Below are 26,687 nucleotides of genomic sequence, written 5' to 3'. Positions count from 1 at the left end.
GATTTTGTTTTTACAAGGTTTGGGAGAGAGATCCTTTTCCATACAGATACACACTTATGTCCACACACACACAGGTTCTGTAAAAGCTGTAAAACCAGCTAAAAGCAGAGCAGCAAATACTGCTTGCTTTTCTATGCTCCTTTTTCCAACTATAACGAAATCTAATATTCAACCAACACATATTTTAGACTTCTAAAAATTATGCTCAGAAGTCATCCACACTATTATGTATTTTTAATTTTCAAACAGAATATACCTAACATCTCTTGGCTTACAGAAGGGGAAGAAATCTAAAGCACTATTGATGTAACTCAGTTTTGCATGTCTCAAACTGAAATCCTGTCTCTCATCTTTCTAGGAATCATAAATTCCAGAGAGGGCTGAAAAACAAAACCTGCCATCATATGCTTAAAATTCAGGCCTTTTACTGCTTGGAATTAAAGCAATTGTTAAGTAATCCAAGACAAGCTCTGAATCACTCTGTGAGAGTGGGCAGTTACAAGCATTTGATTGACTACTTTAGAACTACTCTAAACAGTGTAATTTACTAGTGAAAACAAGATCTAAAGACTGGTCATGAGAGCCTGTGGAACAGAATTTACTTTCCTGAATACTTAAGCTTTTTGATCCCACTGTTTAAAATGGAACTTTAGTCATGCATTTTATGAAAAGCACTCACAAAAAGCAAGCAGAAACAGCAGGGGAAAAAAATGCACATGGAACATGCTGAAATGCTCTGCAGATGACCAGGCTGGGGGTAAAAAGATTGTAAACTAAACTCCATTAAAAAAACCAAAACACAACCTTAAGGAGCAGCTTGTCCATAGAGTACAAACATTTTAACAATTTATAGGAAAAATCAATTTTGTAGAAGAATTCTGGTTTTCTAAACATCTTGCCTTCAACTGATACAAACTAACATTTTCTGTATTATGCAGATGTGAATTGTGGAAGATCCAGCTAAACAAATATTATTTGAATAAACAAAAGAGAAAAACACTTTGCCTTTGGCAAATATATACTTTTTATTATGAATATAGTATAAAATTAGCCAAGTCCATGCAGAGGTCTTAAAACAATCACCTCCCTGTCCCCCATCTTTTTATGCCTTCAAAATTGTTTTTTAAACAAATAAAAGTATTATTTATAGTTAAAACTCATGAAGTCAAATAAAACACCAACCACACTATAGTCCTTGAGTGTGCCAGAGACCACACTGGCAAAAATGATAAGCCCTTAGTTGTGTGTGGCTATGGGATTTCTTGTTTTGATTCACACAATGTTTCACACTTAGCATTTTTCCTGCCCTTAGGGATGCAAAATTTGAAATAATTGGAAAAAATGTTTTTACCCTCTGTTACCAATTGCCAGATACTCAGAGAGCACCTCAAGGATATCAGCCTAGAGTTTTATATTACATGTTAGGCACTGCATAGAGTGAAGGTAGAAATTATGTGATGTTTTCTTCTAATAAAGCTAGGGACAGCATAAATAACCTGACAGTATATGAAAGTAAGGCCTTGGGTTCTCTGGATTTAAGTATTCAATTGATGAGAACATTAAAATAATCACTGAAGTTTTACCTGTGTCATAGCACGGTAGATTTTTTTTTTTAACGCATTTCAAAGATAGGCCATGGGAGGGCACCACAGCTGAGTTAATTTCTGTTTATACTGAAGTACTCGGAAGAGATGAGAACACCAGGCAGGATTGCTGAGTGCTCAGGAAAATCATCTATGTCACTAAGCCGAAGGAGAGTTTAAAGGCCAGTTCAACAGCAGCTTCTGTGACTGAGTCATGAAAACACACATAACACTCCTGAGGTTTTGGATGTAGAATGAGTCTCCTGGAAAAAAGAAAAGGAGAGGAGAAAAGGAGAGGAGAAAAGGAGAGGAGAAAAGGAGAGGAGAAAAGGAGAGGAGAAAAGGAGAGGAGAAAGGAGAGGAGAAAAGGAGAGGAGAAAAGGAGAGGAGAAAAGGAGAGGAGAAAAGGAGAGGAGAAAAGGAGAGGAGAAAAGGAGAGGAGAAAAGGAGAGGAGAAAAGGAGAGGAGAAAAGGAGAGGAGAAAAGGAGAGGAGAAAAGGAGAGGAGAAAAACATTAGCCTAGTTGTTAGCTTTTTCTTATCTATTGCAATATATTTGGATGGTACTCTGAGATTTAACTGACATGGTAAAAACTGCTCTGAAGACATATGTCATTACACCTCATTTTAATTATTTCAAAATGCTGTCATTTTTAATAGTTAATGCCCAGGGCAGTATGCTGTTCTGTCATGCAAATAAGGCTGAGCTATCTAACACTAACAATATGCATCATTAAAAAAAACCCCACTTAGTTTTAAGTTTAAATAACAACACAAATCACAATCCATTTACAATGACAGCAGCAGAACTTTAAAGAAACTCCCTTCCCAAAGTACCTCAAAGAGACTCACAGGTTGATTTGATCTTCTTAGTAAAAAACCTCACACCAACCGAACCACAACAATTTTTCACATTACTTTGTAACACTGAATCCTTTTTCTTTAAACTCACCCCACAACCCAGTAACTCATTGTTGGTGGAGATTTCTTCTGATCAGTCCAGTGATCAGGAGAGTACTCAAATAAAACTCCATGTTCTGTTACCAGATCTAAGTCTTCAGCTGCATCACTGAATTCTGAAATCCCACTGCCTGCTTTTTTCTTTTCCTGTAAAACAATTGGATAAATGTTAGAATAGAATGAAATATTTTTACATAAACACTAGCAATTGTAACTATGTGTTTTTTCCAGGAATCTCTGATAAATGATACTGTTGTCAAAAAGGCAGAAGATGTAACTTCCTTATGTGACTCTTTTCTCCACAGATTTATCACTTTGGCATCACCATTTTTTTCCACTGTTACACAACTTGGAGGTAGACACGTGCTCCCTATTTTTTTTCCTTTTCCTTTCCTTCTAGTTGATCTATTCTCTGTTTCTTTAATAAGGCACCTGAGATAATGCAGCTTCTTTTAAAAAGTGCATTACAAAAGCTAATACTCTCACCTGTCTTTCTCTGCATGCCTCCCTAATTAAGAGCTGTGATAATAAAAGTCCATTGAAGAAATATGGCCAAGCAGGAATTTCTTTTTGTAAACAAACAGTTGAAGCACTTTGCTCAGAGGGTTTTCTTCCTCTTACTCAGTTTAAGTGCATAAGATGCATTGAAAATGAAGATATTTTTGTGTACGAAGTTGTACCACACAGATAACCCCTGGTAGTGAACTATTTAAATAATGGAGAGAAAACAATCTCAAAATACTCAGTGGAAAATGTAAATAGAAAAAGAGAAACAAAGTTTCCATACTTGTTTCCTCATGGACTGCTGAAAAACTGAACGAATTGAAAGACAGCAACGATAGAAATTCTCAATTAACTGAGGGTGGATGGAGCCACCGAGCCGTGCTACTTCTTTGTGAGTTGGAGTAATAAAAATTCCTTGCATTGTTTCCAAAGATAGGTAGTGGAAGAGGGTGTTCTCAGGACCAGATGTCAACCTTGAAGAAATAGGAAAATTTCATATTCAAATAATTTTGAAAGGCACTGAAGTTAAAAACCATACACTTCTGTTTCTGAAGAGAGAATTATTTTCCCAGGGTACAAAAATGGATAGAGACATCAAAAGGTGCCTCCTACACAGAGGAAATCCTTCTAACTGGACTGCTAACACTCAATTTCAGGTTTTGTACTCAGTGACACCAGGGAGGCACAAATATGTGTGGTCCAGAAACTCTTTTATTTAAACTTTCAAGACTGTGTGTATGTGGGACATGTGCACACATTCTACTGACATATTCTTGAGAAAATGTCTAATGAAGCTCTTTAAGAGCTCCACTCTTGAGAATTCTCACTTAGCAAAGTTTGGGTTACAATAAAATAATGCAGGAGCTTCTGTGATCTGGGCATATTAAAAAAAATGATTCAAATATGGCCTTAAAAATGAAATACTCAAAAATAATTTCTTACTTGAGAGCATTCAGCAGTTCTGTATCTTTCTCTGAAAGGTTCTTTTTGAGGTTTCCTAAATGAAATGGATTTGGTAGGGTATGTTTTTTTTTAGTGGCCTGAAAAACAAGCAGATAGATTAACTAACAGAGAAAATGCAGCTAACAAAAGAATAGATTCAAACCAACAAATCCCAAATGCAACATTTTTTTAAAAGGTTCAAACAGTTGGACCAAGTTCTGGAAATCTGTCTTGTAGCTGATATTAGACTAAAATGGGTTAGAAGCAGTTGCACAGTCATACAGTGATTTGTTCTAATAACTTTTGTTTACAACATAAGTTTACCACATTTTGGTGATCATCTCCAATTATTTCTGCTGATGTGGATAAACCAAATATTTACAAGTAATTAGAAAGTAAAAAAAAAAAAAAGTGGTATCTCTGAGGCTGACCCAAAGCTTCCTACAGCAGCATAACTCTTTTCTACTGAACTCAGGAGGTTTTAGATTTATTCTTTTACTGTAGGCTTTAAAAAGAAAAAAAAAAAAAGTTACTTGAGTGAGATCTTTAAAGAACTTCCCCCTCCCCAAGCCCACCAGAACCATATCTCTTTGTTCTCAGACCTGATCCGCTACAGCCTGTGGATTACTGCTTTCCTCTTCTGCAGGACCTTCATTCCCCTGCTCAGCTCCTCCACTGCTTCTCGTGGGGCTTGGCTTCCGTGTCAGTAAGGAGTCACCAAACAGGGTCCTTCTGCTTGCTGGGGTGGTTACTGGTTTGGAAGCATTTTGTAGCTTATTTGGGGTGGGTGAGGTGGTCAAGCCCTCCAGTTTGTCACGTGTTGCAGGAAGGAACCAGTCAGCACAAGAGAGAGGTGGAATGGAAGGAGAATCCAGCCTTTCCTCTATGCTGGCATCTATTCCTTCCAGTTGTAGGATGGTAGCTTTGACCTGATCTACATAGATACAGTCTGGTCCTGGATTCCCAACAGCTTTTGATGCACAGCCTCCTGCCTCCAGCAGGACACACAGCATGAAGTGTTTCTGGAAACACAAAGCAACAACACAAGCTCTCAGGTTAATATACAGCATGTGCTGGATTACATTCAGGATCATGTTTATACCTCATTTGATATTTGGGCAAAATACAACACTGTATTCAATGCTCCCTTCCTCATCTCCAGAGGAGTTACTTATTTTTTCTTGTCAAATCATATCCAAGGAGATATTTCACTTATGTTATTATGTTGATCTTGCAAGTCTAAATCTATCATGTACAAAGTCACTAGCTGTTTATTTTCAAAACAGTCCACATTTTAAAAAAACAAACACATTTCTGAAATGAGTTTTCTGAAAATACAAGATCATAAAAATAAACATATTTTCGACCAAAGTTAAAATGCATAATAATACCATAGTTAAACTTGCAAGCTTCACAGATGTATAAAAAATGCTAATCTCTGAGAAATTCTATTCCATGAACCAGCTGTAATACCCATATTTTGTACAATTATTACATAAAATTAATGGAAAGTCTTGGCCTTACTGAAAAATACACACAACAACAAACCACAGGATTTGCATACTGCAAATGTTAACTTACCAAGCCAACTATGAGTAAAAAGTATCTTGCTTCAGGTTCCCTGTATCCTGTGAAACTTGAGCCTTGACCTGTCTGGATATGATGCTGTGGGAACACCTCACGCCAGATCACCAGCTGCCCCACCTTCTGCTCTGCTGCCAGAGGCAAGAGGCAGTGGTGTCTGCAGTATAAACCCACATCCAGCAGATCCTCCTTTGCCAAGTGGCTGCCAATCAAGTAGCCCTTAATTTAACACAGGAAAGGAAGCATCATTAGTAAAAAACATCCCACTACCACATATTGCTTCAGAGTAAGTTCCATATAGCATATGAATCCACAGGAACTGAAATGGTTAAGTGTTCTGGCCAGAGACTGTGGGTTTGGGATACAGTTGTACAACAAATAAATAACACAGAAGTTTTGCACCACATTTGAAGAACCAAAATGCTGACATACAAATAAAGCATCAGTATATATGCAAGTTGTCAAAGGCTATCTGGGAAATGCATGGCTTTAACAGCTTGCACAACACCTACAGAGTTAAGGTGCTGTAATTCTCTTTTAATTCTCTCCCCCCAAATACTGAGCTTTCACTGGAACTGGTGACGCTTCTAAAGACCATTGGTACAACATTGTTTCTAGCACTAGGGGCATTAGATTTAAAGTGCTGTCATAGCAGAAGTTCCACTGTGCTGTATATAATCTCCTAACACTACCAAACATAAAGATCAATGCATGATAAAATTCTTAAAATCTAAGTTTCTGCAAAGCAAAGGCTGTCACTTTCCTCCTTATACCTCTGAATACACTGTGGACATTAAATAAGGATAAATAAATTTATAAATGATGCCAAAGAGTCAAACCAGTTTTTCAGGGCTGTGATTTGAAGACAGATTAAAGACAGATCAACTGAACTATTCAGTAAAAACTGCCAATCAACAAAAAATTCCTATTAGAATAGACAGTCTCTCACCAGATCTGACTCCTATTACTCTGTCTCTCCAGTCCTTGCATCTTATGCAGCAAGATTACCATGAGAGAGTTTCAGACAAGTATTTCATGCTTAAGGACTATATAGTACATACCACATCCTGACACAAACTTTTCCTGTTATGGTGTTTGAATTTTACATCTGTTACTAGAAATACACTCTAAAAACACTCATACTGTTTTTCATGTTTCTGAGGTTCTGGAAACAGTTACTCCATGACAGGGGAAGATTTCCAGATGTATTTTCCTAATCTTCAGGTCTTAATCACTAATATTACCTTGTAGAAGAGACAAGAGCCCATAATCATATATAATCTTCTCATGTCATAATAATCTTCAGACTGTAGGAAAAAAGCATGGTATAATTTTTAATTCACATTTTTTGTTTTATTTACCAAATGCAAGTCAAACATTTCTAGTCGACTAATAAATACCTTAAATACTTTAATTTTTGTCCACTTATTATCAGCATGGCAGTTAATACTGAACAGTTATGTGAAACACCAAACTTTTTAGCATCCATTATTCATTTTTGTGTCACTACAGTTTTCTCTAACAACTTTCAGCTCAAAATAACAATTTCGTATTTAATTATCTGTCCATAAACTATTTTTGTTAGAATATGCTAATTCTCAGAGTTCTTAACAGCAAAATAGTTGAAGCATAACTATAGACACCAGAGGCTACTGACACCATCGTAACACTTCCATGCCAAAGAATTTTTTCCTAGTATTTGACATTATACCTAAAATATACCCATTAACTCATCTTTTGATCTGAAGCCCAGTGCTCTCATGCTAGCAATACTATCCTTGCATGGATATATTTTAAATAAATTTTAAGATAAGAAGATGCAATCAATTTCTGTGCAATAAACTACAACTTGTAAACATTACTGGCTGTAAGTAACCATCCAGGCTACTCAGGATAGTTTATTTAGTATAGGTTTTTTGCAAGAAGGATTTGTATTTTAGATTTTCAGACTCTTGAAGTGTCTTTTGTAATAAAAATTAATGTATGTCCCAAATTGTTCTGCTAAATGAGTGATCAAACAAATTATGGTTTTGCTCAATTAGCACCTATAAAGAATATAATTTAAAACCAGATAAACAGATGTTGTGGAACAGGTTAAGAAAGCTTTTTCATTAGAAAGTAAAATTGAAATTCCTATGTTTACAGCTCCCTGTACTATACAATGCAGAGAAGAATTTACTGAAGTATCACTTTCTATCTTTTCATTTAACAATATTAAAATACACATAACTTGTAATTGCTTTCTGTAAACTGCAAAATTAAGTTCTCAGTGCTCCATAGAAGTTCTCAGATTTTTTCACAATTGCTTGGGAAAAATGCAATTATCAATATAAAAAAAAAGAAACGTAACAACAATTATCTATGTTGAAATGAGAATGTCCTTGTACATATCCCATGGACTTAAAAGTACAGTTATTCATGTGTTTTCATTACTAATACTATAGAATTACAATAGGGTTAGAATGTTAACTGTGGACAAAGAAATAGGAATAAACAGAATGGGTAAAATAGAGCTATCTTAAACCAAGAATAATACAACATCCCTTTCCTTTGACTCCCACTTGATTAAAATAAGTAAATGGGTTTGGAATTAGTGCTTTTATTAAACTACTGAGTATGACACCAAAGTAAAGAGATACTGTGTAAAGCAAGCAACCAAACAAGTGTTTACCAGCTCTGCAAAATCAGCTGCTTCCAGATCACTCAGTGCTGTGTCTATTTCCATCTAAAATATATAAACAGTCCATCTTAATAGAGATTTCCAACACTTTAACATACAGTAATAGCTTATTTTGCTAATAAGCAAAACATGAGGATTTACAAGTACAAACACAATGGATTAAAATTTAACTTTTAATTTAATTTTAACTACTTTTCAGTTGTAAAACCAAGTATCAAGAAGCCCTCAAAGAACATGGTACCAGCCACTGCAGCTCCTGACATAAATGTGCTACCTAATGAAAAGCATCTAAACCCCATCACTACAAACGTCTTGGGCTCTATTAACAGGCTGTCTCTAATTGAAACACAGAAATGCCAGCAAGGTTGTTGGCAGTTGACAACCAGCCAGTCTCTCAGCTTTTCTCCAGTTAACATTTAAATGGTTTTCTGTCCAACAGAGAGCTGACATTTTCAGTTTTATATTCCTCCTAGAATGTTAACATTGTCACCAAAACTTGACCAGAATTCCCATCTTTGCAACAATAAAAATTTTCAAGAAAATGTGGATGATCCAAGACAATTTTGGATATCCTTATCATAAATATAATATTGTTTTCTAGATCCCTTTAAAACATGCAATTTTATCAGAAAGAAACCACCTCCTATTTGGAAGGAAATAAAAATCTAGGAAAGCTTTGTGTCATGTATAGGTCTTTATTGTGATTCTGTCACAGCCATTTATACCTCTTATGCATGGACTTCTGGAATGTTTTCTACCTTGAAAAATACTTAAATGGTCAAAATAAACATAAATCTACAAACCAAGGAAGGCTTTCCCTATTGTATAGATGCTAATTGTTAGGAGTGTGTATATTTATTGTAAAAAAAAGATGAATTCCTAGCCACCAAACTGCACTAACAACAGCAATCTTTGCTGTGGGAATAATTGTGTCTTTTAAAATAAGGATCCTGTAGGAAAATGAGTGGTCTGGGATGGGCAAAGCACTTCCATAAATTACACAGTAATTACACAGTCACAGCAGAAGATACCTGCATCCCTTTTTCTGGCCTCTTGTGCACAAGTTTTTGTAGAGAGCTCTGGAAGTGGTGTTACCTTGATCTCCTGGGGCAGCGTCAGCCAGCGCAAGCCTGGGAGATTGTCTAAAAATATTGCACTGCAGGTGTGATGGTGCTGAACACCTGGGCTGGAGCTGGGCTTCAGTCTGGAGGGCTGGAGGGCACGCTGGAAGAACAGGTTGAAAAAGTGATCCAGGCGAGAAACATTTTCCACCTGGCAAAAGGCACTAAACAAACATGAACTCTGGGTTAGAACAACAATGAGGGACTTGAAATGTGTTTATAAAACCTTCTGTGCTATAGAAGTCACTTCATGGAATAATATTACATTTGGATTTTTGTTTTTAAAATTCATTTTAAAGTTCATTATCCACTAGGATAATACACACACAGCACCTATAAACAAAGAAAAAAAATATATTGGTATTGTATAATAGATGCCTTAAAGTGACACCTTCATCCTTTTGGAAATGACAATCAACATTTTTCTTTATTTTAGTAATTTATTCAACTATTTTTGGTGTGTTACAGATCTCTTGTCTTCAAAAGATTCAAAAAGCATCCTGCTGTTCCAAATGGCCTCCTGTACTTCTGTGCTTCACTCCCCACATTCAAAGGTAAGTTTTGTCTGAGATACATTTAAATAGTTGCAGGCATTACAAGTAAACATTCTCCTTGTCATGAAGTGACATAAGAAATGTTTTAAGGAAAAGGTAAGGTCTGACATTATGCAAAATTGTTCTTTCTAGAAACTTCTGTGCTGTTCAACACAGAAAAATGAATACAGGTATTAGGCAAGGCATACACACTTTAATTCTGAATTGAATGTAAGCATATGAACAGCCTTCCTTGGCCATTTTATTTCAGTTACAGTCAGAGTGAAAATTTCCTGGGTGATTTCCAAATGCAGAGACAGACAGTTACTCTGCCAAATAAAGCTGGGAAGTGTGGAGTGTTGATCAAAAATCTAAGACTGATTTGTACTGTCTGTACATTTTACAGACAGTGCTTCAGCTGTGCCACTGACAGCCACAGTGACTTAGATTATGTGAATGATTTAAACTAATCAAGGACAAAACTTTCTCAAGTAACAAAGGCTGATATAAAAGCATTACTAGTGCTAAGATTGAAACAAAAAGGCAAGAAAAACAGAATCCTGATTTATTCCTCAAGTGCATACAGGAACATCCAAAGAAACCTCATGTAAACATTAAAATTAATGCTACTGTGTTCTTCAGTGAGCATAAATGAAAAAATTAGTGATTGAAAATGCCTCTGAGAAAACTCACCTCTCCAAAGAGCTGTACATAAATGTCAAGGTCCTGACAACATCTTCAATCATGTTCTTCAGCTGAGAAAGTGGCACACTAAAAAATAAATTCAAACACACACCTGTGTTTATAAAATCTTTGCTATGAGTAAGGATAGGCATTTCTGAAGAGCTCAATTCTTAACTAGTCATATACTGCAAACACATTCAGTAGTCTCTAATCAGGACTTGACTTTGCTTAACACTGAGAATTACTGTTTTCTAGCCTACACACTTGACTGACATAAAATGAGACATTATTGAAATAGAAAAGAAACTAATAATGGATGCATAAAAGGTGTGAACAAAGACAATCAAAAAGTGGAATCACAGGAATAAAAACGAGTAATAGTTTTTCAAAAAGTACATTGTAAGCCTTTCTTGCTTTCTTGGTAGGCAGAGCACAATTTGAGGACATATAATAGGAAACAATCTAAAAGGCAAATAAAGCATTTTATTTAAAACTCACTTTTCTTCAGGAAGGCCAATTACAAGCAACTTGTCATTTTCTTTCCAGTAAACAACTTGAACCAGTTTTTCACATAAGAAAAGGGAGGAACTAGAAAAATGAAATCAGAAGTACTTGTAACACTGTGAAGTTAGGTAGGACCACCATCTGTATGATTTGTATAGGTTTTATATGCAAAGCCTTGTGTGCATGCATAGCCACATGCATGCAACTGGGCTAGGCAATTATGTTAATTACTACAGAACTCTGATTTCTAGACCAAACATATCTCATCCATATTAATGTTTTCAAGTACAATGGCAATCAGCCATACATTATGCACTAGATAACGTCCTGGTTGCTGCTAAAAACAAGGTGTGTACATAACTTGAACACTAAATTTATAGCAAATCCCATGTTACAAATTTTAAATAACAAGATAACACTGCCACACAGCAAAAAAAAGGGTAACTTTAGTTTAAACTTGAACAATTCCAGAATTTAATTTTTAGGATATGTCTCAATGATTAACTTGCTTCACTGATTCACTTCTAATGTAAAATTCATGGTATTGAATATTGTAATTTCGTTTCATTAGTTAAGAAATCCTTCAGTATTTCTGCAGGTCACCAGAAAATATTTATCCCTCACGTAACCAAAATGCTTTCCAAATAAAGCAAGTTACATAATGCAGTCAACTATAGCCCCATTCCAAAAGATCCACAGTACATGTGCACACATAATAATAGTCATTTACTCTTTACTCTTCTGACAAAAAAAAACCTCCAGAGAGCTGGGAATTATCTGTTTTTAGGAAGAGATGAAAAAGTCACTAGAGACACAGAAGTGCTTTTACATCTCCACATATCTGTACCACCCCTACACTACTCCAAATAGTAAGTAATCATTTTTATGATTCTTACTAGAATCCTGGTCTGTGGATACAAAAGTCTTTCAGGTGTTACAAGCTGAATGTGAAATAAAATGAATTTAAAGGAATAGGCAGTCATGAATTTAAATGAATTGTATTTTATCTTTTTAAACATTTTTAAAAATTTGAAGCTGCTGCAGAATTTCCAGGCTGCCATAGTACAGTGCCACAAAATTTCAGTTTATATAAAGATGTTTTTTAAGAGGTCTAAGAAGGGATCTAAGAACAGTTTTACTGAACTAAAAACCCTAGTCATTGCCATCCACGAAAAATAAATTCACTGTATATCCAGTCTGAGCAATCCAACTTCAGGCATGCTGTTCTAGCTGAAACATTACTACCTAACAGTGGTAGTCTATTTTGTTTTCTCTGCTATGACACAGGTGTGTTTTTCTGTACATACACATAAAATAAAAAGTAACACATTACATTTCACTACTTTTACCTGATAATCTGGGTACCAGTAACACTTTCCAGTATGTCAGATAGTGTGAGAAATATTCCTCTGACACTTCTCAGTTTTTGGGATGCTTCTGATATGGGGTACTGATAAAGAATTTCTTGCTGTGAAGAAAGTTAGATGTTAGTTGAGCAAAGCAAAACAAACAACAAAAAGCCCTCAAACCAAAACAAACCAAAACAAACCAAACAACATCACAGAAAACAAGATATCAAATTTTTTTTCCTGGCACTGATTTGCTGGTTTTTTTTTTTAACACAAAAGGTTTTTATCACATAATATCAAAACATGAGTCTGCATGGGCCCACTGTCAAGTTCCAAAATGCATATGAATGTTTCTGACAGTTTTAACTTTATAGAAAAGCAGGACTTATTTAGAATCATTATTATATGAAGAAACATAAAACAATACAAAGCATGGCCCCTGCATTTTACAGCTTAAAGTATACTGTTACCAAACCTGATTCCAAGACACAGCTTATATTTCTATGGTTCTTTCAATAATTAAAGTGTGACTTAAACAACCAAACATTGTTCACATGTTCACAGTATATAACTGATATATCCACACCATAAATCATTTTATCACCAAACCTCTGGCCATCTGTGTCAGCACACTCTCAGAGAAGTCATCTCAAAACTGAAGTACAAATCTTTGTGACAATTACTTTTCTTTTTCAAACCAGTGCTTGAAAATAAATGTTTCATGGAAGCATTAAAAAACCTATTTCAGCAACCACAACAAAACTAATAATCCCACAGTAATTTGAGATTCCTCACGTTTATTGTTTTCTCCCAGGTCATGATGGGCCAGAAATAATGCATGTTATATTAAGCACACCCAAAGCAAGGAGCACACTAAATTATCTTTCTACACAAACAGAAGAGCAGACATGGTTAACTTTCCTGTTTATGTCTCTAACCATACCCAGCCAGTGCCAATACCCATTGGAAAATTTTCCTTCATCAAGCTTAAAAGAATGTAAAGTTTCATTACAGAAGGACCTGGCAAACTCTTCATTCTTACCCAATTTAATTAGCTCTATTTTCAAATACCCATTTGTGACAAGGATTTTTTTCTTTTTCAAATCAACCCCTCAGCTTGAAAAAAAGCCCTGCCATTTTCTAACTACAGCACTACAGAGAGCTAGAAAGAGCCTTTTCTTTCTTTCTCCTCACTATGAACCAGGGCCTTTGCACAAAATTAATCTGGGAATTATCTGTACACTTTCCAAGGAAAAGAAAAGACAGCTGTAACAAAAGCCCACAGCTCCAACTTACACATATATTAATGAGTTAGCAAAGGTCAGCATACAGTGCCACACAGGATCAGCTGTCCTCAGAGCAGGGTGAAAGTTCATAGACCAATGGAATTAATAAATGGAAGGAGCTCATTTCTTAAGTGCAAACTCTTCCTCATCCCAAAAAACCTAAACCAGGATAGTATACCTAAACTAAGGGCTTATCCAACAGCTTCCCTTTTTTAACTTACTGATTTATCAAACAGCCTAAATAATATTTAAAAAAAATAAATTAGTGCAGTCTTGAGAACCTAAGAAATGGTTAAAAGAAACAATACATGAAAAGTCAACTATGAATTCTTAAAGATTAATTAAGGAGCTATAAAACAAGAGAGAAATGCTACAGGAAATACATGTCTGTATGAACCAAGCTGTCTCAGTATGCTTAACACATACTTCCAGGAAGAGCATCATATAGGAGGAATATGAACACTGCTCCTTTTAAAACATGGTATTGCCAAAATTAGTTCAGACACATGAAGATGTTGCAGCATATGCTGGTAAAAATAGTGTATGTTGACTAAAACACCTTGACTAAAACATAAAAAATACAAGAACAACCTTAGTCTCTGAAACCATTATCCTATGGGACACTCCCCATGCATGCACATGTCTAAATCATCTCTAATACTGCTTTCCTTTCTAGTGGAGGAGATGGAGCTTACAAGTGTTAGAGCTCATTAATTCTATTTTTGGGTGCCAAAAGCCCACATGTAGGAGAATTAGCTACCAGTTGTAGTTGCCATTGTTTACATGGATGGGATCTGCATAGCTTTGCATTTTGGTAAAGAAGCTTAGTAAAGACCATTGCACATTTATTGACAGAGGTGTGTAACAATAGCAGAGCTTATTTGAAATACTTCTGTACACTAAACCTAGGCAGTATATCTACAGGATAAATGTGATTCACTGATCACCAAATGAAATTAAAGACCTGTGTCTTGAAGAAGCTGACATCTTGTTAGGAAATGTTAGAAAGAGCTTGATTACAGCAGCAAAACATCTCTCAACATTAGAGATTATTTGGGGCTGCACAACTGCCAGAACTCCTCAGGAAACAATTCTTCCCTGGTATGAAGGGAGAACAAGTGCATTACAATCCCTCTTTCACCTCTGATCAACATTCAGGATTAATCCTGGTTTTTGGCGAGCTTAAAGAAATAATGGGGCAAGAAAGCAGTACTCCATTTACTCTGAGTACAGGAATTGCAATTAGGCATTTGCATATCTATTCAGCTACCAACAGAGGAGAAAGAATTTGTAAAGTATTTCATAAAGTTTAGGTGACCAAGAAAACACTGGTCTTTGAGTCTACAGGCATTCTCCTTATCTGCTCTAGCCACACAACAGAGTTTTGGGCTACAAACTTAGGACTGCTGAAAAATAACTACTTGCAATATATGTGAGCTTTCATAAAGCATCTTAAGCTTATTTAATTCACCATTTAATGAGCTCCTAACTTGTATTATATCAGAGCAGAAAAATACTAGAGTATTGTATGTTTTAATGAAAGCAATCTCTGGGTGGGAACAGAACAAACATGCCTTAGTTGCAATGCCACTAAAAAAATTAAAAATAATTCTAAGAGGCACTTGTACAAACTGTTGTTTGCTGAAGGTACATCCCATGCAAAAATGGCAGTTTCTTAAACTGCACTGGAAGGAATTGCAAACTAAAGCTTAGTAATGTTAGTGTCTTGCTGCAAGACACAATAAAGCATACATTACCTTAAGAATATGATGTCTAAAAGGCATGGTTTATATTGCAAAGTCAAGTACTTCAGAATTATGAAGTACTAGATTCATGGTTGCCTAATAGGCCTTAATTATACACACCTGTCTGTCCAGCTTGTCCTCTGCACAAAATGGGCATCTTTCAGAAAAAATATACTTTAAGACAATGTCATGCTGCTTATATACGAAAGGGTTGAATTCAAGTTGTCCAGATAGTCATAAATCTGTCATTTCCTCGTTTTCAGCACTTGACTCTGCAAACTTCACAACATTTCTAACATGATATTATGGTATCAAGTAATCTTCTAGCATTCTCCTCCCCAATCCTGTCTCTATAAAATAAAATTGATGTCCCCTCATGTGTAGTTGTAATACTTTCTCTATTACACATCACCAGCAGAACCATATAGATTTCTATCTGCTGAAAAGTAGTCTAAAGAAAATAAAGAAATCTCAGGGAATGAATGGAGCACTGAATGGATGGAAGGATTATCCAGGGAAAAGAAAGCAAAATGTGGTCTTTCTGCTCCCCTCTCCGTCACCATCTCATCACCCCAGTTACTGGGGACTTGGAAAACCTTGTGCCTCATTTGATGTCTCCACATAACAGATAATACAGAGCACTGAGGCACTATTCTAAGCCCAAGGAAAATTTACAGAAGGGGAGAAGATTATTTTTTCAAATGTCTGTTAATAAAAAGTTGACTTTATCCATTTGTCGTTTTTGAATCAGGCAAGAGGCCAAACACATCCCTCTACACTGCTCTCTGTCTTCCCTGTATTCTAACTGAAGTATCTGTAGCTATAGCTACACCATGGACAACTTCTGCACAAACTTACAGTGGAGATGTACATAGACTGGCAAAATTTTTCTGAGGAAGACAAAAGGGAAAGAAATGTGAAAGGAAGCTTTTCAAGACAAAGAAGTAGTACTTTGGTAGCTCAAAAATGTTGCCCAAGCAAGAATCTATAGTTGATTGCAAACAGCAGACACTGGAAAGTCCTCTAATAAAACACACATTAGCATTTTAAAACAAGAGGAGCCAGACAGATTATAGATGTGGGCTGCCAACAGCTCCTGCTGGGGAGGATTTTTTTGACTAAGTAGATTTCACAGGGTTTCATAGTTTGAGAGGCGTATTGAAAACATCATAGGGAGCATCTGAAAAACAATAAGAAGCTTCTGAACTTATCTCTGTTTTGTCTGCTAACACCTATAGCCTGCTCTTTACATAAGGACATTCAGCAGTGCTGAAGTGATTTCAAGTCCAGTTAGTTTTTTAGCAGTGATACTAACTTATTGCCCTGAAATGTCAGGCCTTACTTCTGTCAAAATAGACAATTTGCAGACTACTTAAAACTATTTATTTAGTTATCTTGTTCACATTGAAAGGCATAGCACTTGCTGTTGTTGGTTGTTACCTTTCATCTTCTGTTTTATATAGTTAGCCACATACCTCATCCTTAGATGTTTCAGAGTCCAGCTTCATGGAGAGGAACATAACCACATGTGGCACCTCTTGCATAGCCTGCTGAAAGTCTGTACTGTCTTCTCCCCACAAGAGCTGAACTAGATGGTTCATACTTGACTGTGCCTGTTTACATCTTTGCTGAGAAGTTCCTTCAGGCTCAATTACTGATGTTTCAAATGTAAGTTTAACCTATTAAGACAATTACTGTGAAAGTGAGGCAGTACTTAGAATTACATCCTAAAATCAGATGAAATAGAGACAGTGTAAGCCCTTTAAGTTTTCTTAGCTTTAGTAAGCGTGCAAAATTCCTGCTGTTTCAAGAAAGCCAAGTATATGTTCAGCATTGCATAACAATCTATTCTCAAGGACAAAGCCAACTATTACATGTTCTGTGACCAATGTGAGCAAACCTCTGGTTTGGTGTGTTTTCATACTTAATTCTTATGGGCTTGAGAATTGAAAAATATACTTACTGCTCTGGCTTTGTCTGGACACAAAACCTGTTATCATGCCTTTGAAACATACACAATATCTGACTTTCAAAATGTCAGCACTTTCATAAGGATATATCCTCAAGGCTCTTTCATGAGCAGTTCTTTCCTATTCTGAATGCACTGACAGGTACTGCTACTGAGTGTAAATAATACACAGATGTAATTCTTGCTGCTTTCAGTCTCCTATTTTAAAACCAATACAAAAAAACTCAGTTTGTCTTCTTTTAGAGACACAACCACATAGCCCTGTGGAATAATTGCTGGAGGTGACTTAGAAATTAAACACTTAATTTTAAGTAAAGGTACAGCATTGAAGGAGGGTGGAATGCAGCTCATGTGCAACAGGTTTGCACCACTGTAATTCCCTAGGCAAGCCCAGATGCTGGCAAGATGAGGGGAATTTGGTGTGCTGGCTCTAAGAGAAAGTGTGTGGAGGGCAGAGTGGAGACCCCACATCCACACCCTGTAGCAAACAGTGGATCTGAAGGTGCTGCTGCATGTTTGAAACGCTGGCCCAACAACCTGGCACCTTTTGACAAAATACCATCCCTTAGGATGGTGTATTTATGCAAATAATATAACTAGGGTAAAATGGCTTAAAACTGCATCTCTTTTGATATTTTGCAGTGTATGATGGATGAGAATATATTAGCCATTTTGCTTGTGTGACAGCATCTCAGAAACAACAACCCTCTGTTTCTTCAGCACTTAAGGACAGTGTTCTACACTGCAAAAACCCCAGAACTCTGTATTTTACTTCTCCTCTGGTCTCTTTCAGCAATCACTCTTCTGGCTTGACTCAAACTGCACAGTAAAACCGAAATAATTGCACTTTAATAAAAGGCTTTGGAAAGCCAACATGACAAACAGGCACACACATTTCAAGTAATCTCTGTCTACTTGACAGATTTACTGGCAGTGTAAATGTTAACACTGCATTACAAGTAACTGCTGTATAAAAGGGTGCACAGCATTTTAGGAACAAGTAATACGTATACTCTAATTTAGCAAGGATACCATTAAATAAACTATATAATCTCTGCTTTTTTAATCATTCTGTATTCAATAACAGTTACAGCAACTCCATACTTGGTCAAAGACAGGCAAGACAAGGTTTGGAGCTCTGCCAATACCTGACCACAACTCTGGTAGCTTAGGAAAGTGTCATACTGTCAGATATCCTGGAAAGCTTCCTGAACTGCTACTCAATCTTCGTGCAGTTGGAGCTCTAGTTCTACAGGCACTTACACTACACAAGTTGCAAACAGAAGCATGTTTAACAAAACCTAAAATTTCCACTTCTTATCATCTCTGGACAGTAAAATATTTCTATTACCATCATCTCATATTTTAACTGAAGAAAAACTAGCAAGAGGTTACAGACATATGTACAAGGCACTATAATTTTAACCTGCTCCATTTCTTACCTTTAACCTTGTCTTCTTGTCCACCAGGAGGGGGACTGAAGCAGAATAACTCAATATACTTTATGTTACTAACATCCTAGGTAATTAACACTCTGCTGGTCTTATTCTGAGGATAGTTATCTAAGTCTTTATTAGTTGTTTACCTTCGTATTACAGCTCCAAAATTATTATTCATATAGAAGATATGTTCAGGAGGCTTTGTGGGAAGAGATGTTGTTTATCAGGTCACATTAACGACACAAAACTTCACACAATTTAACTCTGAAATTTCCACTCTTAAGTTTCATAGAAGTCAACCAATATGTTAAAAAATTAAATATATGTTCTAAGAAAAAGATTCCTTCAGTTCTGTTTCTTGAGGAAAAAAGGCTAGAAACAATACTGATTTTTACAGGGGACATTTGGAATAAATGTTAACTACTTTACCTGCATAGGACCTGGAATGCAAGACAAAACCCTCTCTATGTTTTCAGAATTCACATCAACATCATTTACAGCAACTAGAGCATCTCCTGGAAATAAAACAGACAAAAGCATGAGAATGTTAAATGGTGTTACAACAGTACTGAGCCAAACAATGTTTCATTTTTAAAATAATGACATAGATGATAACAACTTCTCACATCCACAGTAGCTAAGAACAGCTTATATTGTTCTCAATCATCCAGTTAGTACACAGCTGATGAAATTATTCCTGCTTTTTTAAAAACAAAGTTTAGAAATCCTTGGGACTGCCAGTGTTACTAAAACATTCATTTCTGAACTGTCTACAACTTTGCCAATGTACAGTACAGGACTAATGCTCCTGTTTAATATCCACTCCCTAGTGATAAGCCTAAAAGCACCATTTCTAAAAGTGGATCTTTGCATTAAGCCAGGGGATGCTGATTGGTAAATGAATCCCATTTCCATACTGTGATGGGAAATGAACATTTTTGGTGGTATTAAAATCAGAATCATCTTGTTCACATGGGAGAAGACTGAAGACACTTTTTTTTTTCCCCCCCACAAAATCCTGATATTTAGTTTCCTCTGTTCTTGGTAATGACTTGGTGGAAGTACTTACAAATGTTCACATATTCCTTTCCAAAAAAGGCAAAGTATGGAACACATTCTACTGAAGAAAGCCAGATCAATTACTTGCTTTATATTTTAGCAGGCTGCTTTTCCCCCAACCAACGCTGTTATGCTTCAAGAGGAGATTAAAAGAACATTAATAACATCCCAAACTCCACAGTGAGACCATAGCAGAGCTTACACAAGCTGCTATCTTGCATGCCCAGCATCTCAGCTTTGGAGAGCATCTCCAACAAGCATACCATGTATGGGGATTCCTCCTGAAAATCTCTCCAGTCTCACAGTATTTTGGTCCTTTCAATGACATTATTCTGAAAGGAGCCTTTGCATGGTCTGCAAAAATTGTTAAAAACCAGAATTTACTTTGACTGTCAGAAGATGACTGCAAGTAGATGGATTACTGTTTTCAGCTACTAGGCTATGCTAGAGATCTAACAGATACATTTAGCTTCCTAGCAGTGTTGGCCTTTGTTTACCAAGGATTCAGAACTCCAACAGCAGTATCTGCACTTTTACTATTAAAACTAGCTAAGTCACCACTTACATATTATTTGGAAAAAACAAGTAGCCCTCCCACATCAGAGTAACATCAGAATTACTGAAACCCATGGAAAACCATTTGTCAGTAAATGGGGTTGGGATTTGGACTTCTTAACTGAAGCTTTCAACAGCAGCCTGCATCTTTAGCATACTTGTTCAAAACTGGATTATTCTAGCCCATCTTTACTATTACCCGAGATTAATCCCTGTCTCTGGGTGGTTTTCACATTATTTTTGATAATTGTGCCTGTTGATCAGGAGATGAGAATTCATGCAAACTGTTCAGGTATTTGGTGGGGACAGCAATGAGAACAGAAGATAATTTCAAAGAAGGTAACAATAGTATATTCCCTTTGGGAAAATTTTTTTCCTGTATTTTCAATGTCATTGAAATTACTTTTCCATTTGAACTGTAGTAAAGATGATCATTAGTATTTATAAGAATTGTCTCCTGGTGTAAACTGGAGAGATTTCAATTTAAAGGGCGGGAAGGAGATAGAATGATCTTTTCTATCACAACCCTTATTTGCCTTGATCTAAAGCTGAATATTTACTGGAGCTTTTAATCTTTGAAGACACACTCAAAAATGAAACCAAGTTTTATATTGCAGAGCATATTTTGCATATTGTTAATAATAAACTCAGGAAAGAATTTTTTTTTTCCAAAAATACAAAAGACACTTAAAAAACATGAGATAAAAGCAAATGTATTTCATCTTAACCAAAATGAAAGCGACAGCAAGACTTTAAAAACCAGTGAGGGCTTTCTTGTTCTCAAAACTTAAGATGGATGCTGAACTGCTAGACATATAAAAAAAAATGAACTGATAAACAACACATGGATAGAATGACATCTTTTTACAGAGTTACAAAGCTGCAGTTTTTTTAGCTTGCAAAACTGTTGGATTTACTTTCATATGGTCAACGTCTGCATTCTACTTGGTTAATAAACTACAGCAACAAGACTTATGACTTCCATATGTAATCTTAAAAAAATTTAAGTCTAATGCACAAATAATAAACAGATGTTTTAATCAAGAGAGTTCAGTCTCCCTTAGGATTCAATCACGGTAGCCATTTAAGTGGTAACCTTGTTTATCACTGACAAATTATAAATATTTTGGTAATGCCAATACAAAGTAATCAGTAATTTGGTTATTATTTAATGTATCACAAACCCAAGTCTGGGGAAAAATAATTTAACCAATGCTCAAATTTGAAATAAGATGGGAGAGTTGGGCTCAGCTCAGTTGGGCTTAACCAGCAGGAGTCTGGTAGTGGGGTGCTACAGGAGTAACTGGTGTGACAGGAAGTGAGGAGCTGCCTCCTGCTGCTTGTAGCCACTTCTGAAGCTCCTGTGAGCACCAAACGTGCCCCCTCTGCCCAGACATATTTAAGAAGGAGCAGCATTTGCTATGGAAAGGGTTGTGGCCCACAGAGGGGACCCACTCCTGAAGGGCTGTGGCTGTGGAGGAGTCCCACTGCAGCAGAAGACAAGAAATAAGTAATGAGGGGCAGAAGGGAAACATCCCAAGCACAACTGCAACATTCTGTGTCACCCATTATTCACCACAGGGGTGGGACACACACTGCTAACATGCAGTGAAAACAAGGGTAGCTGAGACTAGGAACAGGGGGAGGAGAGAGAGGTCTTTGATCAAAGCTGACCTTGGAGAAGGCAGAGAAAAAGGCACTTAATTCTTTAGGGTCTTGTTTTCATCTTGTCAGCACCTGAAACAGGGATCTAAGGTTTTATGTTAACTGGCAACAAATTAAATTCAGGAACAGTTCCCTGAGTGCCCAGAACACATGTTGCACCCAGAAGACACAGGATTATTTTAAAAGGAAAATAGACTTAGCATTTCCTCCCCTTTACTACAAAAAATGGTCAGTTAAGAAACTGACATGAAAAAGCAAAAAAAGAACAAAGTTATACCTATGCACATACAAAGATGGAAAGCTAGAACCTTCCAGCAGGCATCATACTGTACTAGTCAGGTACTCCTCATCTCTGATGGCTCAAGAAGCTTCTGACTTTTGTGCAAATGCATCAATTCTAGACTGACCACAGAAAATTCTTTATTCATGGCAAGATTCCTAAAACTTACTTTTAACAACAATAAAAAGCAAAGTTCTTCTGTATTTTTCTTGACCTTTCTGTCCCACTTCAGATCCTGTGAGCTCTGAGAAGGCTTTCTGTTGAACTACAGCTGTTTTTAAGTCAGGCTTTGGGTCTTTACCAGAGCTAACCCATCCTCTGATGTGCAATGCAGAAACAGTAAACCAGAGTTTTTTGACCATCACAAAATGTCTTTATTCTATGTTCTTTATGCACACTGCACTGAAACCCGAGCATCTGATTTATGCAAAACATACCTATTTCTAGACACCACATAAAAATTGCAGAGTACCCAATGTTTTCCACAGATATATAATTTGAAATTTATTTTTATATTAAAATTATAGATGTTATGCTGTTGGCACAAAATGCAGCTCATTTTCCCAGTTAAGAGCTGAATAACTACAGTATGCTTAAAAGTATTTCTTTCCAATGTGCAAAACCATGGCAACACTGGTTGATGATAGGCTAGGACACACTAAACTGCTAGACTCTTTAGATCAATTTAAATGTTCTGTTTAAGATAAAACAAATCCCCATAGCTGTTGTCCTCACTGGCTCTGGGAAGCATTAAAAAAAAAAAAATCATAATTTTAAAAGAAGAGTCCAGAAGTTAATTATTCAATTTGCTTACTTACCAATCAAGATTTGCCCTGTTTTCACTGCTGAACTGCATGGCACCAAACCATGCACTACAAGCTTCTCTTCACTGACTCCTCTGGAGACTTTATCCTTTCTGCCTTGTTTTTCAGCTCTCCTGCTGCTCCATGAAGACTGATGGACAATCCCTACTAAGGCCTCCAGCAGCCTGTACTGCTTCTCTCCAGCACTGCACACTTTTCTGGGATTTACATGAACATACACATCTTTGTATTTCTGCTGCACAGTCACACCCATTTTCTGAGCAGATTGGTGTTTTAATATGGAAGTAGGACCACAGCTTCCACTGCCTTTCTTACCAGAATGCTTTGGTAAAAGATTCTTCTTTTTTAATATTTTGGTCAGTTTCTTCAGTTCATACTTTCTTGCTTTTCGTGATCCCTCTTGAATAACTTCAGCTTCATTTTCATGAAACCTGACATGATTCACTGCTGGTACTTCTGGGCAGCTGTTCTGAAGCAAAGTTTCTTCTTCACTTTCACTCACTTCTAAATAAAATAATTCCCCATTTTTCTGCACACCATCCAACCATTCTGGCTCAAGGTCACTGGGGAAGAAAGAGGAATGGTTAGAGAGCTTTGGTAAGGAAGACTGCTATGCTGGCTTTGTGGTTACCTGAGTAGGGAGAGGGAGGAAAAAAATGGGGAAAAAAACAGGAAAAAACCATGCTGCCTCTTGAATATTGAAAGTTCAGCTGCTCTAAGTTTGCCATGAGGGTAAGAGATGTCCTTGGGATTGAAATGGCAAGGAATGGCATCCCTCTCAGACCCTAAAGTAGTTTCTTTAAATGCCTTACAGGAAAACAGACATTGCAAAAAGCAACGTTGCCTTTACTGAAAGCAAAAAGAACCCACCTTCAAACCAGTTCTTTCACATAAAAAATTCAATTAGTAGTTACATTCAATAGCCTGATGGTGCTTTCTCTCAAGAGAAAAAATGCCACCCTATTTGTTCCCTCCCTCCCTCCCTTGGGCATTTATAAGGATTGTACTGCAAGCACTTTGGAAAGACTAAACGTTTAGAATTACCTCAGTATACCCGAAAACCTCAAGCTCACATGCAAAAAACAACAAAAACGTCAAGAGGCAGCACTAGAAAAAGTTGTGTCAGCTGGAGTGCATCACTTAAGTCACCAGCAAAATGGTGCTGCAGAGGAGAGCCAAGGCAGCTACAGGATGCATGAACAGGAGAAACATCTGCACAGCACAAAACATTTTTTGTCCTAATTTGGCAATTGCCATGTGTCACCCACGTCCAGTTTTGGATAGCACATTTTAAGAAAGATGTAATAACTGGAACAAACCCAGAGCACAGAGACAAATAGTAAGTAGTTTATAAACATGTTTTAAAGGGAAAGAGACTGAAGGAAATTATACTTCTTTGGCTGACAAAAAAAAAACAAAGAAAACAAATGGCAGCTAAGAGGCAACAGGCTAAAGGTCCATTCCCCCAGCCCAAGATAAACCTCAAAATGGTACTACAGAGGGATGAGGATCAGTAAGGGCCAGAGTAGAAGTAATTAGTGGCTGAATTTACCTAAGTGTTTAAGCATAAATGAAAAGAGCTTTTTGATCACATACACATAAATAATAAAAAAAAAACAACAAAAAACCCATCAACTGATGCAATGAACAGCTGGGATGTTCTGTATGGAAGGTTTTCAAGAACAGACAAGAGAAGTTCATGCTTCCTGACTAGATGACAAACAGCTATCCCTTTATCAAGCTGAGTCTGCACTGGTAAAAAACAAGTAAGGAAAAAATAGGAAGAAGACTTACATAATTATTGTAATTAATTGTTTCAAGTTAACATAGTAATACACGTTATACTAGAACTAGTTAATTTTACTTAATAAAGGATACAAATTTTGTTTAAAATTAGTACTATATAATTCAAATAAAATGTTAACTTCAACGTACAGATAAATGATACAGCTTCAAAGTTTAGTTAAACAGAGAACATTACACAGAAACAAACCAGAAAACCCAGGGATTCAGGCAGAAATGTGCTACAGTCAAGGCCTGTCTTATTAACAAAGGAACAAAACACAGCAGGTTACATCCATCTCTTGGTTTTGTCTCTCACCAAGACAGAGGTATGGGACAACTACAAAATCAAATACATTTAAACACAATTCAATCCTTTCCCACTTAAATCTTCTTTTTCTTTTCACTGTACTAAATAACGGAACTAACATGCCACATAAAATGCCATTAATTAGACTCTGAAGTACAGTTTGAATGATCCAGCAGAGATGCTTTAATGTACGGCAAGGATAGAAAGTAAATTTTTATTCCAACTAAAAAAATAATAAGTTTAAACCCCAGTGACTGCACACATGGTATTAAAGTGTGTATTGGTATTACAGAGCTGTCTCCTCACCTACCACTAAAAAAAGAGTCTAAAAGTCACTAAAATCGGAAGACTGCTAAATGCAATTCCTAGTGCGTGAGCCAAGCCTCTTTTTCCCTTTCCCAGGCCGTGTCCAGCTGGGATACAGGAACCAAGCCAAGGGCTGCCCGCTGCTGCTCCCCACCTTCCTTCGGGGGTTCTGCCAGAGAAACGCAGCCTCGCCGAGCAGTGCCAGGAGGCACAGCACCACTCCGAGCAGGGATGCTCCTGGTGATAAGGCACAGCCTGCTCCAGCTGGGCACTCCCAGAAGAACACGAACTCAAGGAAGGCGCCTGCCAAAACCCTTCCCGGCATCGGGCAAGCCCAAGGAGCGCTGAGTGCTCGGCACCACCAAGCGCTGCTCAGCAAAGCTCCCGCGGGGCGTGACGGCCCCGAGAGCGGTTCAGGAGTGGACAAAAAGCCCCTTTCCTCGACGCTGGGGCAGCTCAACAGCGCGGGCCGGAGAAGGGGATCGGGGGCTTCCCGTCCGACTGCGGCCGGGGAGTGGGCGAGAGGCCCACGGGCCCACACACACCCCCGCCGGGCTCACCCCATCCCGCCCCGCGCTTACTCGGAGCTTGCGGACAGCGAGGTGGCGCTTGAGCCGCTCTCGTCGCTGCTGCTGCTGCCGTCGCCGCTACCTTCGCCGGTGCCCGCACGCTGAGCGCCTTCTCCCCTCAGGGACGGCTCCGTCCCTTCCTCAGCGGCTCCGCGCCCACCGGCTCCATCCCCCCCCGACGCCATGACACCCGCACCGAGCCGCGCCGGGCGGGCACGTGACCCCATCCTGCCCTTCTCATTGGCGGCCCGGCCGGGCGCCATGGAGACGGGAGGAAGCCTGCAGGGACCTCGCGGCACGGCCCGTGCCGCCGCGTGCGCCGACCGTTAACGGTGGCGGCGGCGGCTCCAACCGTCGTGAGGGAACGGAGTCCTGTGAGGGGAGAGCCCTGTGAGAGGTTGTGAGGGGAGAGCCCTGTGAGGGAAGAGCCCTGTGAAGAGAGAGCCCTGTGAGGA

At 37.6% G+C, this 26,687-nt stretch overlaps 1 protein-coding gene and 1 long non-coding RNA gene across 2 annotated transcripts in view; one reads left to right on the top strand and one right to left on the bottom strand.

Annotated features, from left to right (window-relative positions):
* LOC115598341 overlaps positions 1–23,511 on the top strand; it is a 31,457-nt gene extending 7,946 nt beyond the window's left edge. Inside the window, exons 3-4 of the long non-coding RNA XR_003987582.1 lie at positions 9,842–9,927; positions 23,374–23,511. This is a non-coding gene — a long non-coding RNA (uncharacterized LOC115598341). The remainder of the gene's footprint in view (positions 1–9,841; positions 9,928–23,373) is intronic.
* Positions 1,115–24,578, bottom strand: INTU (inturned planar cell polarity protein). The gene is made up of 16 exons (XM_030450779.1): positions 23,946–24,578; positions 23,260–23,857; positions 19,312–19,397; positions 16,950–17,153; positions 12,444–12,562; positions 11,089–11,178; positions 10,600–10,677; positions 9,348–9,537; positions 8,244–8,297; positions 6,817–6,879; positions 5,570–5,791; positions 4,591–5,010; positions 3,989–4,086; positions 3,330–3,519; positions 2,535–2,689; positions 1,115–1,846 (listed from the first exon to the last, which is right to left on the bottom strand). The coding sequence occupies exons 1-16, from the start codon at positions 24,036–24,038 to the stop codon at positions 1,735–1,737; spliced, it is 2,772 nt and encodes a 923-aa protein (XP_030306639.1). The 5' UTR covers positions 24,039–24,578; the 3' UTR covers positions 1,115–1,734.
* Between the last annotated feature and the right edge of the window lie 2,109 nt (positions 24,579–26,687).

The sequence above is a fragment of the Calypte anna genome, chromosome 4B (assembly GCF_003957555.1).
Source record: "Calypte anna isolate BGI_N300 chromosome 4B, bCalAnn1_v1.p, whole genome shotgun sequence".
In the NCBI taxonomy this organism is placed as follows: domain Eukaryota; kingdom Metazoa; phylum Chordata; class Aves; order Apodiformes; family Trochilidae; genus Calypte; species Calypte anna.
This window is presented reverse-complemented; position numbering and strand designations above follow the sequence as displayed.